The sequence below is a fragment of the Haliotis cracherodii genome, unplaced genomic scaffold (assembly GCF_022045235.1).
Source record: "Haliotis cracherodii isolate W230 unplaced genomic scaffold, xgHalCrac1.p SCAF_4, whole genome shotgun sequence".
Taxonomy (NCBI): domain Eukaryota; kingdom Metazoa; phylum Mollusca; class Gastropoda; order Lepetellida; family Haliotidae; genus Haliotis; species Haliotis cracherodii.
Genome location: NW_027266297.1, coordinates 19,218,520 through 19,234,546, shown reverse-complemented (window position 1 = coordinate 19,234,546; position 16,027 = coordinate 19,218,520). Strand labels below are relative to the sequence as shown.

The 16,027-nt window shown below is 40.0% G+C and overlaps 1 protein-coding gene across 1 annotated transcript in view; it reads right to left on the bottom strand.

The window, feature by feature from the left end:
- The window catches only part of LOC139479837 (nucleolar protein 4-like), a 122,866-nt gene that overhangs the window by 70,998 nt on the left and 35,841 nt on the right, over positions 1–16,027 (bottom strand). The window contains exon 3 of the mRNA XM_071262730.1: positions 1,497–1,763. Within this exon, the coding sequence (XP_071118831.1) occupies positions 1,497–1,763 (267 nt within the window). The remainder of the gene's footprint in view (positions 1–1,496; positions 1,764–16,027) is intronic.

The following is a 16,027-nucleotide window of genomic DNA, read 5'->3' as shown; positions in this document are numbered from 1 at the left end:
TCGCTATATGCCGTTACCTATATCGCTGTATGTTGTAAACTATATCGCTGTATGTTGTAAACTATATCGCTGTATGTTGTAAACTATATCGCTGTATGTTGTAATCTATATCGCTGTATGTTGTAAACTATATCGCTGTATGCCGTTACCTATATCGCTGTATGTTGTAAACTATATCGCTGTATGTTGTAAACTATATCGATGTATATTGTTATCTATATCGATGTATATCGTAAACTATATCGCTGTATGTCGTTACCTATATCGCTGTATGTTGTAAACTATATCGCTGTAAGTCGTTACCGTAATCGCTGTATGTTGTAAACTGCCGGTTACCGAGACTATAACAACGAGACAATAAAGCTTACAGCTGAACAATTTGTAATTAGAATTTAGTTTCAGGTTATTCAGTCAAATGAAGGTTCTTCTCTACTTGATGAAATATGAAGGAATATGACTGCGTCTAGCATGTCAATGATTCACTGAAGGTGACGAAGTTGATGAAGCTGTTTGCATTGTAGCAACAGCGGCTGCAGTAGCATATGTGTATACATGTATCCCATTGATGGAGCTGCTAGATGGTTTGGGGTTAATCGAACAACGTCTCTTAAAAGGCCGGATTACTTATGCATATCTACAGTTGATCACGTTTCGTTTTCCGGTGTTGATATTAACATGAGACAAGATGATGCAGAGGTCTTCACTTTCAGAGGATGCATCCGTTTCAGTCCACTTAAAATGTATTCATTTTGAACATCGAAGCTGTTTTATAAAATGAAATATAAATTCGATTTATTTGTATCAGAGGTATTAATTTGCAATCTCTGTCGGGAATTGAGTTAAATGAAAAAAGGTTAAATCTTTTCATAATACTCTGAAAGTTGTTTTTTTTCTTTTTGTGTTTGAAACATAAGCGATTTGATGTGTGTTTCACGAATGTTGGCTTTCAATGGAAAGTTTACATACATATACAACTCAAAATTCAAATACTACCCCATTAAAATTCACAATATCGTTAACTGATTAACAATTGAAAACGAAAAAAAACTCTGGACCCTGACGTCATCTTTCTGTTGTCTGTAACAACATCACTATCACCAGAATGATCCTTTTTTCTCTGGCTTAATACCTTCATAAAAATATAATTGTTTAAACCCACAACAGAACGGTCACATAAAAAGGTCCTTTTTTCCCTTTGCTCCACATGTTGTCAATCAAACAAATATAACGAGTTCTTAATAACTCGAGACTTACTTAAATGCACCCTTTCCTGGAGTAGCCCCAGGAAATGGTTTAATGGAAGGGTATGCCCACATTTAGTTAAGTTGTATTGTGAATAAAACTCATTAAACTAAATTAATACAAGACTTTGCGAACACAGACAAAGCCATTTACGACCAAGAAAAAACTGCCTGAAAGAATAGACGATAGGGGTTATTCGACTCCAAGACAAAAGAGGTTGGGGAAAAGGGGGATAATTAATATTGTAGGTATACCTCATCGTGGCAGGAGAAGTCCGACGCGTAGCCTTTGTTTCGCATGTGGTTCAGGTAGGTCTGGGTGATAGGGAGACTGAAGTCAATCATTGGTGGATCGTCCGTCACGTGACTTGGAGAGATCGTGCTGCTGCCGTTCTGATTGGTCGCGCAGGTTGTGTTGTTGTTATGCTCAAACGACAGGTGCATCCGTTTTTGGCAGTCTGCACATGACATGAGAAACCGAGTGACGGCTTCACGGGGTAAGAATGAATACGTTTCGGCGATCTGAAATGTACAAAAACGTCAATAAATCAACCGTAACAGGCCATAAATCTAGGCAGCAGGGTGGGTGTTAAATATATAGGGGGATTGTACAAAACGATACCCCAACCCCCATTTTCGGGGCTTAAGAAAAAATTGACTAGGTGTTACATGACACGACATTGCGCTAAACTGCGCGTGCAAAACGTTTGCAACAGCGCCATCTGTGTCCTATACAAGGGAAATAATAGACGCAAGCCCTCCATCTTTAAGCCATATTGTTTGTGTCGGTGACTGCAGTTCGGTAATGGTACCTGTGGATGACTAACAAGGCGGTAGACGTATCTGCGCGAGGGAGGGTAGGGGTGATCCACGTGGGGTGCTCTCATTAATAAATCATCCAGTTCTCCCTGCATCGCTCGTCCTGTCAGCTATTGTGAGGGCGCAGTCTTCGTTTGTGTACACTTAGATATATATATATAACACTGTGAATCATTAAACGAATAATAGGTTGACATTCGAGATGTACCTATTTGGCAAAAATCATAAATCTATGTCACGATAGTGAGGAGATGGATAAATAATAATGGATAATCATGTACATTATATGTTTTGGTTTTTGTAATTCGTGAACATATCATCTATACAATGTACGAAGTCTAAAGATATACATTAACTTGTCTAAACCGACAATACATTTTGGTCAGCAGTAAACGTAAACTATAGGGGCCATTCTTCGGACAGAAATATATATATATATAGTTTATCAAAAACTATTGAAATAAAACACCCATACTCTTACCTCTACCCTTATCCTACCCTTACCTACACCCAACACCTTTCTTTACCCTACCCTCCCCTTACTCTTTACTCTGCCCCTTTGCCTACCCTCACCTTTACACCTACCCTTACCCATACCTTTATTCTTACCTTTACCCCTACCCTCCCCTTACCTCTACCCAACACCTTCCTTTACCCCTACCCTTCCTCCCTTACCTCTACGCAACACCTTCCTTTACCCCTACCCCCCCCTTACCTCTACCCAACACCTTCCTTTACCCCTACCCTCCCTCCCTTACCTCTACGCAACACCTTCCTTTACCCCTACCCCCCTTACCTCTACCCAACAACTTCCTTTACCCCTAACCTAACCTCTACCCAACACCTTCCTTTACCCCTACCCCCCACCCCCTTACCTCTACCCAACACCTTCCTTTACCCCTACCCTACCGTTACTCTTAACCTTGCCCCTTTGCTTACCCTCACCTTTACACCTACCCTTACCCATACCTTTATTCTTACCTCTTCCCCTACACATTCCCCTACACCTTCCCCTATCCTTATCTTTACACCTACCCTTATCTTCACCCCTACCCTTCCCCTACTCCTTTCCCTACCTTTACCCTTACATCTACCCTACCCTTACAATTACCTCTACCCCCACACCCTCCCCTACCCATGCTACTATCTTTACCCCCCCCCCCCCCCCCGCCCTACCTTACCCCCTACCGCAACCTTCACCCTACCCCTCCCTACCCTTACTCTTGCCTCATTACCCCTACCCTTCCCCTACACCTTTCCTACCATTACCCTTACTTCGACCCTTACTCTTACCCTTACCCCTACACCTACCTATGCTACTATCTTACCCCACCCCCACCCTACCTTATCCCCAACCGCTACCTTTATTCCCTGCCCCTACCGCCTCTTTACATTAACCACGCCCGGTGGAATAGCTAGCCCGTCCAATGGCTGCCAAGGGACACCCAGATTGCACAGTAGCAAGTACATACACTGTAACTCAACCTCACTTTCCATCCCTCAGATGGTGATTGTACAGGAGCGCAGGACAGAGCATTAGCTGTGATCATTTTACGAATACTTCCTCAAGATGCATTTTTGAGCGGATTTCTTGATCGCCACAATACAAACAGAGTTATTTCCCCTGAACCACAATTTGCTTCGGCAACCGAACCGCTATTTCCGACTAAATTCCATCCTAACTTATATGAGGGACATGGCGTCACATCAGTTGCAGCCCCTTTACAAAATAAGACATACAAAATAGTGTCAAGGCACTGTAGCTCACCTTTATTTGTAGTTTACAGTTTAAAATGTCAACAAAGACAGTCACTTAACAAATGTTGTTGTTTGTATTGATTTTAAAATATTTAAACAAATGTGTTGAATTTCACAACAAACTAAACAAATACCTAATTGATTACATTTTTTACTAGTATTACCATGCACGTAATGGTCATAAATAGCTTTTTAAAGTAATCATGTTTACAGTGCGAGGAAATGCATTTTCATGGAAACAAAGAGCATTGTCAGAGTGAAAAGCTCTAAATATAACGGTAAATGACCACATGTTGTTTCAGCTTTCAGCAAAGGTCAAATCAAACTGTATAATCTCGCAAAAACTCCAGACCCTGTGCAAAAACTACTGGGTAAAACCCATAAATAGGTTTTCTATTATGGCTGCAGTGACGGCCATGTTGAAAATCGGATTCGAACCTCTTGAACGAATTGGGTGTTATGAATGGTTGGAATTTTTTTGTGAAATTTCAGCTTCATTAGTTCAGTGGTGTCAGAGGAAAAGGTATTGAGGACACACGACGCACAACACAAGACGGACAAACAGGCCATGACATAAGAACACTTGTCTCCCAGTCAGGTAAGCTAAGGCATTCATTTCACTGCATTTGCATGACATAGGAATATATATATATATAATTACCAGTTTTATCTAGGCCAAGGCGGTTTGAGTTCTACATCAGTGTAACTAAAAACATTGTGTGTAAAATGTTTTGTATTGTTGGTTGACAGTGTGGTCGGACAGGCTCGTCACCCAACACACAGTCGTTAGTATTGTGAGTCACGAACTGTGATAGTTACGGCAACGAACATACAGATTCAACTAGTTCTGGTAAATTCAAATGATAATGCAAATGCAAATTTGTGTTCCATGGTACAGTGTTTACGTAATCACATCAACATAAACCTTTTTGTTTGTTGTTTGAAGTCGTAATATCCCAGCTATATGACGGCGGTCTGTGACTAATACGCAAAATCATGTTAGGTACATAACGCAAAACAAGAGCGTATTGTTTTGCTGGTTGTATTGTGAGTGTTTTGTTTGTTTGTTTGTTTGTTGTTCGCACTCAGCAATATTCCAGCTATATGACGGCGTGTGTGAGTTCGAATGAGAGTTATCACGTAGCAACATGTGAGAAACACAATCAGTCTCAAAGTAGCTGGCACAAAGATGCACAAACATGTTTCTGCGATGTTTACCACTGTTTCAAATCAGTAATGTTGTTGAATGACTAAAAAATATGTTATCATGGTCAGGTCGAATATAAAGAATGGGTTTGTTCTCTTTAGGGCCTGAAACATGTATGAGGAACCTCATTTTGTTCATATATTGTTCTGCAAATTGTGTTTTTTGTGTTCCATCACAAAGTTGCAATCGGTGAAAAAGTTAATATCTTGGCGATCTAATCACTCACAAAGTTTTACTGTGGCCCAGCACGGATGGCCCAGTCGTCTAAGGCCCCGCGATTCGCTGTGCAGAGTTGCGTCCCTTGGGCTCGACAGAAACCTATGATTGTGGGTTCGAATCCCGCTTCGCCCCCATTATGTTTCTAGGTTTGTCAGCACCATACCCGTGCTCGTGGGTTTCACCGAAGTGGTAAACGTCTGAGGCCTGCAACACTTCGGGCTTTCCTCCCACATTAAGCTGACACAGCGTGATATAACTGTAATACTGTTAAAAGCGGCGTTAAGTCCAACTCACTCACACACCCCGAAAGTCATAATTTTCTTCTCCCTAAGTAACCTGTATTTTTTCATTGCTTTATAAACAGAAAGTGGCAACTTATATAGGCGTGAAACTAAACGTAATTGATGTGGCCAAAGTAACTTACTTTTTTCAACTAGCATCACCCGAACGCTTCGAACTATTTGTACTGAAGGGAGCAGACAAGCTTGATTGTATTACAGTTGTAAATATCATATAAGAAAACACCACAAAGTAATAGTGTATAAGGACACACGAATCATGTTTCAGTAGCGTGTTCACGACACTGTTGGACTTATTTTCTCGTTCAAATCATTATACAAATCAAATCATTACGGCTGGAACTTAAAACTAAGGCTAGAAATGCTATTATACAGTGAGTCGTTTCCAATATAAGTGTCATAGTCAATGGTATTGTTAGAGAATGAAAATGTACCAAAATACGTCAACTTCGATTTAGTTGCAGAGTCTACAGTGAGTTGAGAGCCACGTCGGCCGTTGTCCAGACATAGCGTCAGTGAATAGTATAAAACACATGTGTGCTATTCCTACCTGAGATTGTCGGGTTATCTATATGTTTGTTTGTTGTTAATTGCTGCACTCAGGATTATTCCACCTACATGAATGCAGCTTGAAGATTATCGAGCCTGGACCATACAACCCAGTGGTTGATATTACGAGCACTGAACCAAGCCGTCGGGGTACGATGACGTCATCGACCAGGTCAGTGTGTCTGACCAGCTCACCCATTATGTCACCCCCGAAGGTTGCTGGGGACCTTTACTGATCTGGAATCCCTACGGGGTAACTTTAGGTCACAATATAACGCTGATACAAATTCCCGGGGTGTATAATTAGACGGAAGGATCATGTTTTTCGGATGACGAAATACTCATACATGTTACTAATGTGCTTACTACAGATAGGACCGCCTCTGTGGTCGAGTGGTAGAGCGTCTGCCCGGAGAGCGGGAGGTCGACCGCGTCGTGAAAAAGACTTGAAAAGATAGTACTTGTTGTTACTTGCTGGCGCTCGGCATTAAGGGACTAAACCAAGGAACGGTCGGCTCGGAGTAAGTTTACTGTAGGGGTGTCACGATAAATCGAAATATCGATATATTGCTATTGGTAAGCACTTACAGTCATTAAATCAATAGTTAAAACAGTTTCCGATCAATAGTATCGATTTCAGTTAGGAATATCGATAGTTTCGATTGTATTTACCATATCAATAAAATACATTTAGTAATTTACACATGGTAATGTGGAAGTTTCTTTTTCTTAAATTATTAGGGTAAAGAAAAAACAAATCAGTAATATTTCAAACTTTACTTTTTATTTGTTGTTATGGTTATAACGTTCAAAGGAAACTCCAGTTCCAAGGTTTAATTCAACTCTAAAATCCATCTAAAGTGATACACTGAAAACTATCGATGTGTACCGCAATAGTTGCTTGCAATATCAATAGTTATCGCAATAGTTTCTTTCAGTATCAATAGTTATCGCAATAGTGATTTCCAAAAGCATGGTATCTCAGTGGGTTCGCACTCTGATTGGCGTTAGTCCGGACTAGTACAAACAACTACACATCAACGCACGCACGTGCAACCACGGTGCTGTATAAGTGCAATAAGTACAATATTCATATAAGTGCTGGAACGCGACGCCAAAACCCATTTCACCTCATCTACTACATATGGCACAAAATTCTAGCAACTTGGTCATCAATTGTATCATAGAATGGGATTGTACCATTTTGCCTCATTCACATTTAATTGATTTAATTTCAGTAATTTTAAAATAATCAATCGCTTTCACGTTTTAGTCCATAAGTACTTCCTACGCCTAATTTAACATAATTATGATTATTTATAACAATAGAGCCGATGATCGAAGTAAACGAATGAAATAGAGATCTCTTTGCGATTTCTGTAAAGTACCGTCGGTTCGTGAAATAGAAATATGTCTTAAGTATTGAAACTAATTAAGGCTTGAATTGTTTCATTTAAATAATAGTGTCCTCTAATACATGACATCTTCTATATAGTCTGACTGATTTGGAAAAAAAGGATATTATTCCGAACATGTAATGTTCACACTAGTGTAATTTGATAGTTATTGATCAATGAAAACGATTTGGATGAAAGAGTTTAGAGTTGGTGCTTAAGTTTATCGTCAAAGTAGTTGACATTAACGGTGAACGTATTGCATTCGTGTTGACATTCTGAGTCGTAAGACCTTTTGAAAGTATATACATATGTAATTCATAGACGGCGTTGAGAATTAGTCTTACAGCTTGCATGCAGAGGAAGATCTTAGCTGCCACACGACTATCACGTGTGTTTGTTGCGGTCATTTGACTAATCATAATAGTGAGTGAATAAGTTGAATTTTACGCCGATTTGACGGCATTTCAGTTATACCATGGCGTTTCAGCATAATGTGGGAGGATATCGGAAGTGATAATGATTATAATGATGATGTCAGAGATTTAACGAGCCCTTCCGGAGGACCCGATGCCGCACTCGAGTCGGAAGTGATGCAAGTGAGTGAGTAATTATTGCTTAGCACCGCATCAGCAATCTTGCAGCTATTCGCGGCGAGGTGGGATGCACGTCCTAGACGTTTCGCACTATGTTAAAGAAGCCTATGCGTCTGGGTACGGTGCTGACAAACCAAGAATTTGGGACTTGAATATTCAGATCGTGGCACGACCAAGGGGTTGACTTCTCCTCAGCGAACTGCGGCGGCTTACATAACAGACTTTGCCACCCAACCCCCCACAAAACACTTTTTCTTATAAATCAATGCATAAATGTACTTTAATGTCACAAATAACACACGCCAACAATCAGTCGCTGCAAATAAGCAATGTGATTGCTTATATAACGTTTGACATTATAGAAAAACAGGAAATTGAGATATTTGAACATAATACTGTTATAAAACATTAAATAATTAAAACCGAAGAAAGAAGGCATCGTGTGTGTTGGTAGTGGGCGTATCCCTGTCAGAATCACACTGCTGAGTGGGCTTGCGACAAACAATACATTTTTGTGACTGTTGCCATAGTTACAAAAAATCTAGGATAACAAGTGGGCATCAAACCTAATTTCGTGAATATTTCAAACTATATTTCGTGAAATGTAACTGATATATACACACAAAATAAGCAGTTTAATGTATCAACTCGGTGTTAAGGTAACTGTTTACTGTTAATATTTAAAATTGCATAAAGGTTACACACTGCATTCAACCAAGCCAGAAGTCGAGGAATATCTTCCTAAAACAATGAGTGTTTGAAATCGGACATAAACGTACGGACAAACGTACTAGGCTTGCTTCTTTGAGAGTCATTTAGAAGTTGGAGTCCTAAGTTAGGATGACATATATGGATGAACAACTTGTCATAAAGAAGTTGTTCATCCATATATCGTATCCTTACTTAGTACTAGGTTTGATGTGAAATTACACTTCACAAAAAACTCACAATAAAAGAATCTGATAAGTAAAAGAATAAACCTTAAATGGTTTAGCGTTATTTTGTAATGGTTTCAGAGACAAATATATTTCATGAAAGGAAATCTATTCGAAGCCACGTATTAACATACACAACCATAACATTTCTTTTCACAAACTCGCAGTGACAAAACTCAAAACGATTCCAGTGTAGGTAACCAAAAAATGCTTTACATTTAGTCTTAAGTAAACCAGCATAAGTATGGCCGCTAATTAGAAAAAGTTGGCAGAAAAATGACAAACAGACTCTCAATAGAGAAGAGTGGACTCGGCGTCCGTAGCCCAAGAGTATGGGCCCCCTCTACCACATTGGGGGACGCTCGATCCCCTTATTAAAAGCCCTTCGACTCAATTTATCTCACTTTCAAATCACGAAGTTGCAGTTTCAGAGGTGACGTGTCCCAGGCTCGCGATGAAGTGGCACACTTGAGATAGTTAGACGGTACATACAAGTGTGCTTAGACGGGGCTGTGAGAGGGGGCTGCCACGTAGGCATCACCAACTCCATCTCAGGCGCCGAGACCAGCCAATTAGATACGGGCAGTGTTGAAATCCATCAAACAGTAAAAAATACATCGATATTAATTTCATTTGTGTATTTATGAGTCGCATATCCGAGGATAACAGCTGGATTCTGCGAGTGTATGTTTTAAAGCGTGTAATATGACAAAAAGTACACCTTTGATAAGAACGTACTGTACTAGTACAGTTTGCGATGTGTTTTGCCAAGGAGACACTTATTCGCTATTTTAAAACACTGTCAGGAATATAAGATGACAATATGAAATTATGGGTTCGGCGTTTTTAGTATATTGTGAGATAAGAGGCAGGTCGATCAAGTTGAGGGGGCACGGGTGGCCCAGTCGTCTAAGGCGCCGAGATTCGCTGTGCTCATGCAGTTGCGTCTCTTGGCCACGCCAGAAACCCATGATTGTGGGTTCGAATCCCGCTTTGCCCCCATTATGTTTCTAGGTTTGTCAGCACCATACCCGTGCTCTTGGGTTTCACCGAAGGGGTAAACGTCTGAGACCTGCATCACTTTGGGCTTCCCTCCCACATTAAGCTGACATGGCGCGATATACTGGAATACTGTTAAAAGCGGCGTTAAACCCAACTCACTCACTCACTCGATCATGTTGAAGTGAAAGCGTTGAACATGGTTCCGGGCAGGGGGTATATTCCGAGAAGCGCTCATACAATCACTACTAGTAGGTTTACTGCATGGCGTTAACGAGGAAGAATTACCGGCGTGACTTGTCTTGTGAATAAATTAACATAAATAAATATTAGCTACAATAAATAAAACTAAGAAAATAATATTTAACCAAAACATGATAACACTGTTTTGTATTCTGTATAAAGACAAACGAAGCCAATTATTGATTATGTAGTTCGTTCATAAACACACATAAAGTGCATTCTAAACCAAAACAAAAACAAACAAACTCTCAACAGACTGAGCTGCTTCTGAATGATTAAGTCACATGTGTATGTTAAAGTGTTGATTAATCTCGAACACCGACCGCTGATGAAGTATGCTTCTTAATAGATTTCAGACTGAGTTTGTAAGGTTCTTTCAGTGATACTAAATCAAATCAAAGTTTTTAATATATCGCCTTCACATTTCTTATTGTATTTAAACAATGGTCACAAATCCAATTTAAATGTGAAAGGTTCTGATTTCAATGTAAATTACGCCATTTCTATAACTCGTTGAAGTGTACTGTCCTGATCTTCAAAGAAGTGAAATTTGATATTTCCTCTCATTGACTTCTTACAATATTAGATACACTGTTAGATGAGATCAAACCGGCGTCCTACAACTTGCTGATGATGGTGGTGGGTGGGTGGGGGGATACTTTGGTTAGTTATTCGCGTTTCACGTCAAACAATGAGGACAGAAGATGGTTATGTTGTAAGGGTTATCATCGTCATCATCATTTTGATAATTATCTTTGTTGTCATTATAATCCAGGGTGTTGTCTTAACGTTTGTTCTTATGGATGCCGATTGTTTATTCATCATTGTTGCATTTAATGATGGCGGTGATATAGTTATGATGATGATGATGATGATGATGATGATGATGTTGATGTTCTGATGATGGTGATGTAATGTTGACGATGATGTTGAAGTGATGATGATGATGGTGATGATTATGATGATGATGATGATGTAGTGTTGATGTAGTATTGATGGTTATGTATTCATAATAGTTATGACGGGATGATGGGGATGTTGATGTAGTGATGACAGTGATGTAGTGATGACGTTGGTGTAATTGTGATGTTGATGTAGTGATGATGGTGATTTGTGATGCTGTTGCAGTGATGACGGTGATTAAGTGATGTAGTGGTAATGTATGGATGATGATGACGCAGTGATAATGGTGATGAAGTGATGATGGTGATGTTGGGTTGATGATGTAGTGATGAGGATGGTAATGTAGTGGGGATGGTAGTGACGTAGTGATGATGATGATGTGGTGATGATGCTGATGAAGTGATGATGCTGAGGATGGTAATGTGGTGGTGATGGTAGTGACGTAGTGATGATAATGATGTAGTGATGATAATGGTGTAGTGATGATAATGGTGAAGTGGTGATGTAGGGATGATGATGATGACGCAGTGATGATGATTATGTAGGACTATGATGAGGATGGTAATGTGGTGGTGATGGTAGTGACGTAGTGATGGTAATGATGTAGTGATGATAATGGTGAAGTGGTGATGTAGGTATGATGATGATGACGCAGTGATATGATGATGTAGGACTATGATGAGGATGGTAATGTGGTGGTGATGGTAGTGACGTAATGATGGTAATGATGTAGTGATGATAATGGTGAAGTGGTGATGTAGGGATGATGATGATGACGCAGTGATGATGATGATGTAGGACTATGATGAGGATGGTAATGTAGTGGTGATGGTAGTGACGTAGTGATGGTAATGATGTAGTGATGATGATGGTGAATTGGTGATGTAGGGATGATGATGATGACGCAGTGATGATGCTGATGTGGTGATTATGAAGTAGTGATGACAGTAATGTAGTGATGATGTTGATGAAGTGGTGTTGTAGGGATGATGAAGGTGATGTGCGGACGATAATGACGAAGGTGATGTAAGGATGATCCAATATAACTAGACCACCATTAATGATCATTTTACTGATTATCAGGCTGTATGAAGCACTGCCGTTATAACCCTTGGTGCATAGTAACAATTATATACTGACTTTATCATGTTCTGTTAAACGTTAGCGTTTTACTTCATCGTTAGGAAGTTAATGTAAATCGCCCAGGACGAACCAATGTATTAAATCATAAGTCGGGTTTAAGACGTGTTCACAGATTACTACGTGAAAAGACGCATAGGCTGAACTTACAAAGGATTTCAAGAGAATTCAGAATTGCCTCATTATCTAATAGCGGATAGCATACAACTCCAGTCACACAACAAGACAACGAGTCTGGGATATTTCTGAAAGAACAGTCCGACCAGATGTTAATGACTTCAAAACCCACAAACTCAAATAGCTTATTTCACCACGAGCCCTGATCAAGTGTACCTATTATCAACCTGTGGTCGAGCATTAAAATCCGGAAGATTATAATAAGAAAGTGACCGAGGTACGCAAGCAGGCTGCCGACTCAGTCCGAGACCAACAAGGCTTTGATTGACATGGAAGCGAAATTGTTTTTCATATTATCAAGGAAACTTCAATCTTTTGCATAACAACGGAAATAGAGGCAAATTTCCTAAAAATCGAATGATGAATAAAACAGCAGCCCATACTCACGTCGCAACGGGATCTAGAAACAGGCGCCAGAGACTCGGGCCCCCAGACTATATAACCCCACGTCTTGGGGCTAATGAGGGGGGACTGATGGATGGGGGAGGAGAGGTGTTTGACCCCCTAGGAGGGACAGCACTCGGAATGCCTCGGCCGAAGCCGTAAGGGACCTTTTGTACACGCGCATGACAACCATGGCGACGACGTCCACGAGTTTCCAGGACGATGTTAGAATTAGAGTTCATTACAGAGATCTTCGTGAATAATTGTTTACAGACAAAAATCAATTATCTTTGGGATTTTTTTCTAGAGAATATAAAGTTTTGCGTGCTGAATTCATTCGAAGTATTCCCAAAAATATTACTTAGTATTTTGCAATTTAAATTTCCGTTGAGCAAGAATATTAGCTATTGAGTATCATTTTATCATGATGATGTAGACTAGGTTTTCCTTGCAATTAATTATGATTACATGCAGCTGCAGAGAGTACTTTTTTCAAATGTATAAATATTTTAGTGTCTATATTAGATGAAGCAAACTGATCTATGATGCATTATTTAATGTAGGATGTATTATTTCAATATAAGATGGTTTAATATAAGATGCAGTATGATATATACCAAAATTTATCATTTAAATATTGGTCCACTTAAATGTTGTCTCGAATTAATAAAAAAAGTAAAATTCTCAAGCACATAACCAATGTACTTTCATTCGAGATAACGTTTTTATTATTTAAGTCATAAAAACCGACGTACACCAGTTCTCGGAATCCGAGGGAAAGCCTATAGTTCACCGTCGTAGCGTAATTCGCCCTTTGGTCCACGTACAGGACACTGTCGCAAACGTGCACTCTGCTGTGCTGGGGATTACGTCGACTGGCAACAAGACGACAGACCATTGATTATATTGCTGTAACGATTTTACGAATATCAAACACAAATATCAGATACCCTCATACTTGTTTAATAAACTCATGTCGCATAGCTCGGGATAACTAGGAGTCCGACTCCAAATATCATGTTGTTGGAATTGTACATAACCTGCCGGGCAAAAGAAAGTGTACACTTGAAAATTGGATATTCCATTAACACAGTCGACTGGAAACACTGTAAACTGAAGGTCCAAAACATAACTATGATATCCGTATAAAATACATCGCCATCGGATAGCCATTTCTTGTTTGTTTCTTGTATGGCCCGCATCAAAGATGGGGTATACTTTGTTTTCCCCAGGAGATTATAATCTTTCGCTATTCGTATTACCTTTCTAAAAATAGGAGTGAATTGTAAAGTGTTTTTTGTCATAGAAGTATTTGCTATGCTTTTTCCCGTTAAACATGTTTTCTGCGACAAGATTGTTTTTTCGCCAACGCGATTTCGAGACAGAGTGACTGAACATAGTTTTTCGCCGCATTAGCTGTTGCGGTTATTCGCCACAGTTTTGGGTTCCCGCGGTTGTCCACAAACTCCTCATTAAAGAGGGACCTGTGGTCAGTATCCATGTTGAGGGCTACCATTTTTCGGCATGTGACAGCCTAGCGAAAGGCTTGAATAAAATCCAACTGACAGTGTGTTTTTGCACTCTCACTGTTTCCGGGAATGCGATAACTTCAAGCTGGGAAAATATTTACTATAACACGGATCAAGTTTATACTTCCTTCCCTTTCTGCTCTTTGGAACGAATCTTAAAAGTTCTTTGACTTTGTGCTGCACGACAGAGAAACACCGGAACAACTCCACAATGGCAAACTCGTTCAGCAAATCATCTGAGAGACTGAACATGTTAATGCCAAATCAAAATGTCAATCCATTCTAACAGACGTGTTCCAAATTGATCTATATCTTGAAAAAAACTTGAAATATGAAAAATGTCATCAACCCGTAATTGATAATATAAATTTGCTTTAAGAGCATAGTTGTTGTCTTAGAATAATAAAATTCCACGCTGAAGATCATCATTAAAGAGAAAAGGACTACATAAGAGTGTTCGTATGTCGGTTTATAGATGTTAAACTTCGCACACCTCATTTCTTCTTGTAATGATAGAGTAATCTGACCAGCCTTTCCAGACATTGTACAGATGTAACTCCGCAACAGTCACAAACAATGAGGATTTATAATTTTCTATGGTTTCATGGATACGATTAAATGTTATGACATAAACGTCCTTCTTTCCCTCACCATAAAAAACAACAACAAAAGTACAAGAAGTTGATTCAAAAGTAAAGGAATTCGGTTTTTAAAAAAAAAATTGAATAACAAAAAAAAGACAAAAATAACAGAGAATGACAAAGGGCGGTCTTGGACCACAAAGAGGTACGTTTGCGCCAACGAGAAAAGGATGCGTATAGGGTTATCTGCTCTTCGGTCAGTGAAAAAATAAGGAAGGTCAGCATAATACGGTGAAACGTAAAAGTGTGAAACTTCAAGGAAATACGACAAGCTGTCACCAGAACGAAATGCTGCCCTCCTAAAATTAGTCCCCAGTGCTTCAAAGCGCGCCAAAATGAGCGATATGAAAACGGAAGTGTTCCAAAACGATACGAGGTAGTCCCGGGGCAGTAAGGTCTCGCGCTTGACACTGCTGCAGTCGACGTACCCAGCTAAAATGAAGATGTATGAACCGAAGGGAGGGCCAAGTTGACAGTGCCATAGTCGTCTAATCATATGCTGACTCATAGCTTCTGGCCTCGGAAACGGATCTTTCACGAATTTAGCCTAGTAATTTGTTTCCATTAATGAAAATACCATAGGCTAGCAAGCAGGGTTGAGGGGACGGGGCGTGCGTGCTATGCGTTCCGTGATTGAAAACATAAATTGCTCGGTCTTGCAGTCACCAGTGGAGGAATTTTCCTTTCTTGCGCATTTTTTAGTGAAACGAGAGCCCGCCGTGCTGCAGCCGTCATTACAGACTGAAGGTGTGATTTTCTGCCTCTTTTCCCATAATGCCATGGGCTGTCACTGGTCGTTGCAAGGTCACGTGACCCAAAGTGACGCGCTCCGTGCAGCAGTGCCGAAAAAAACAACGCACGTGCAAAAATTGGTGGAACTTTACGCCATCGGCAATTATCTGGTGACCATGTGATAGAACGGGAATACTCCCGTGGCCTGGCTTGAGTGAAGCGCGTCTATACAGTCGTTTGATGGGACTATCATTAGACATTA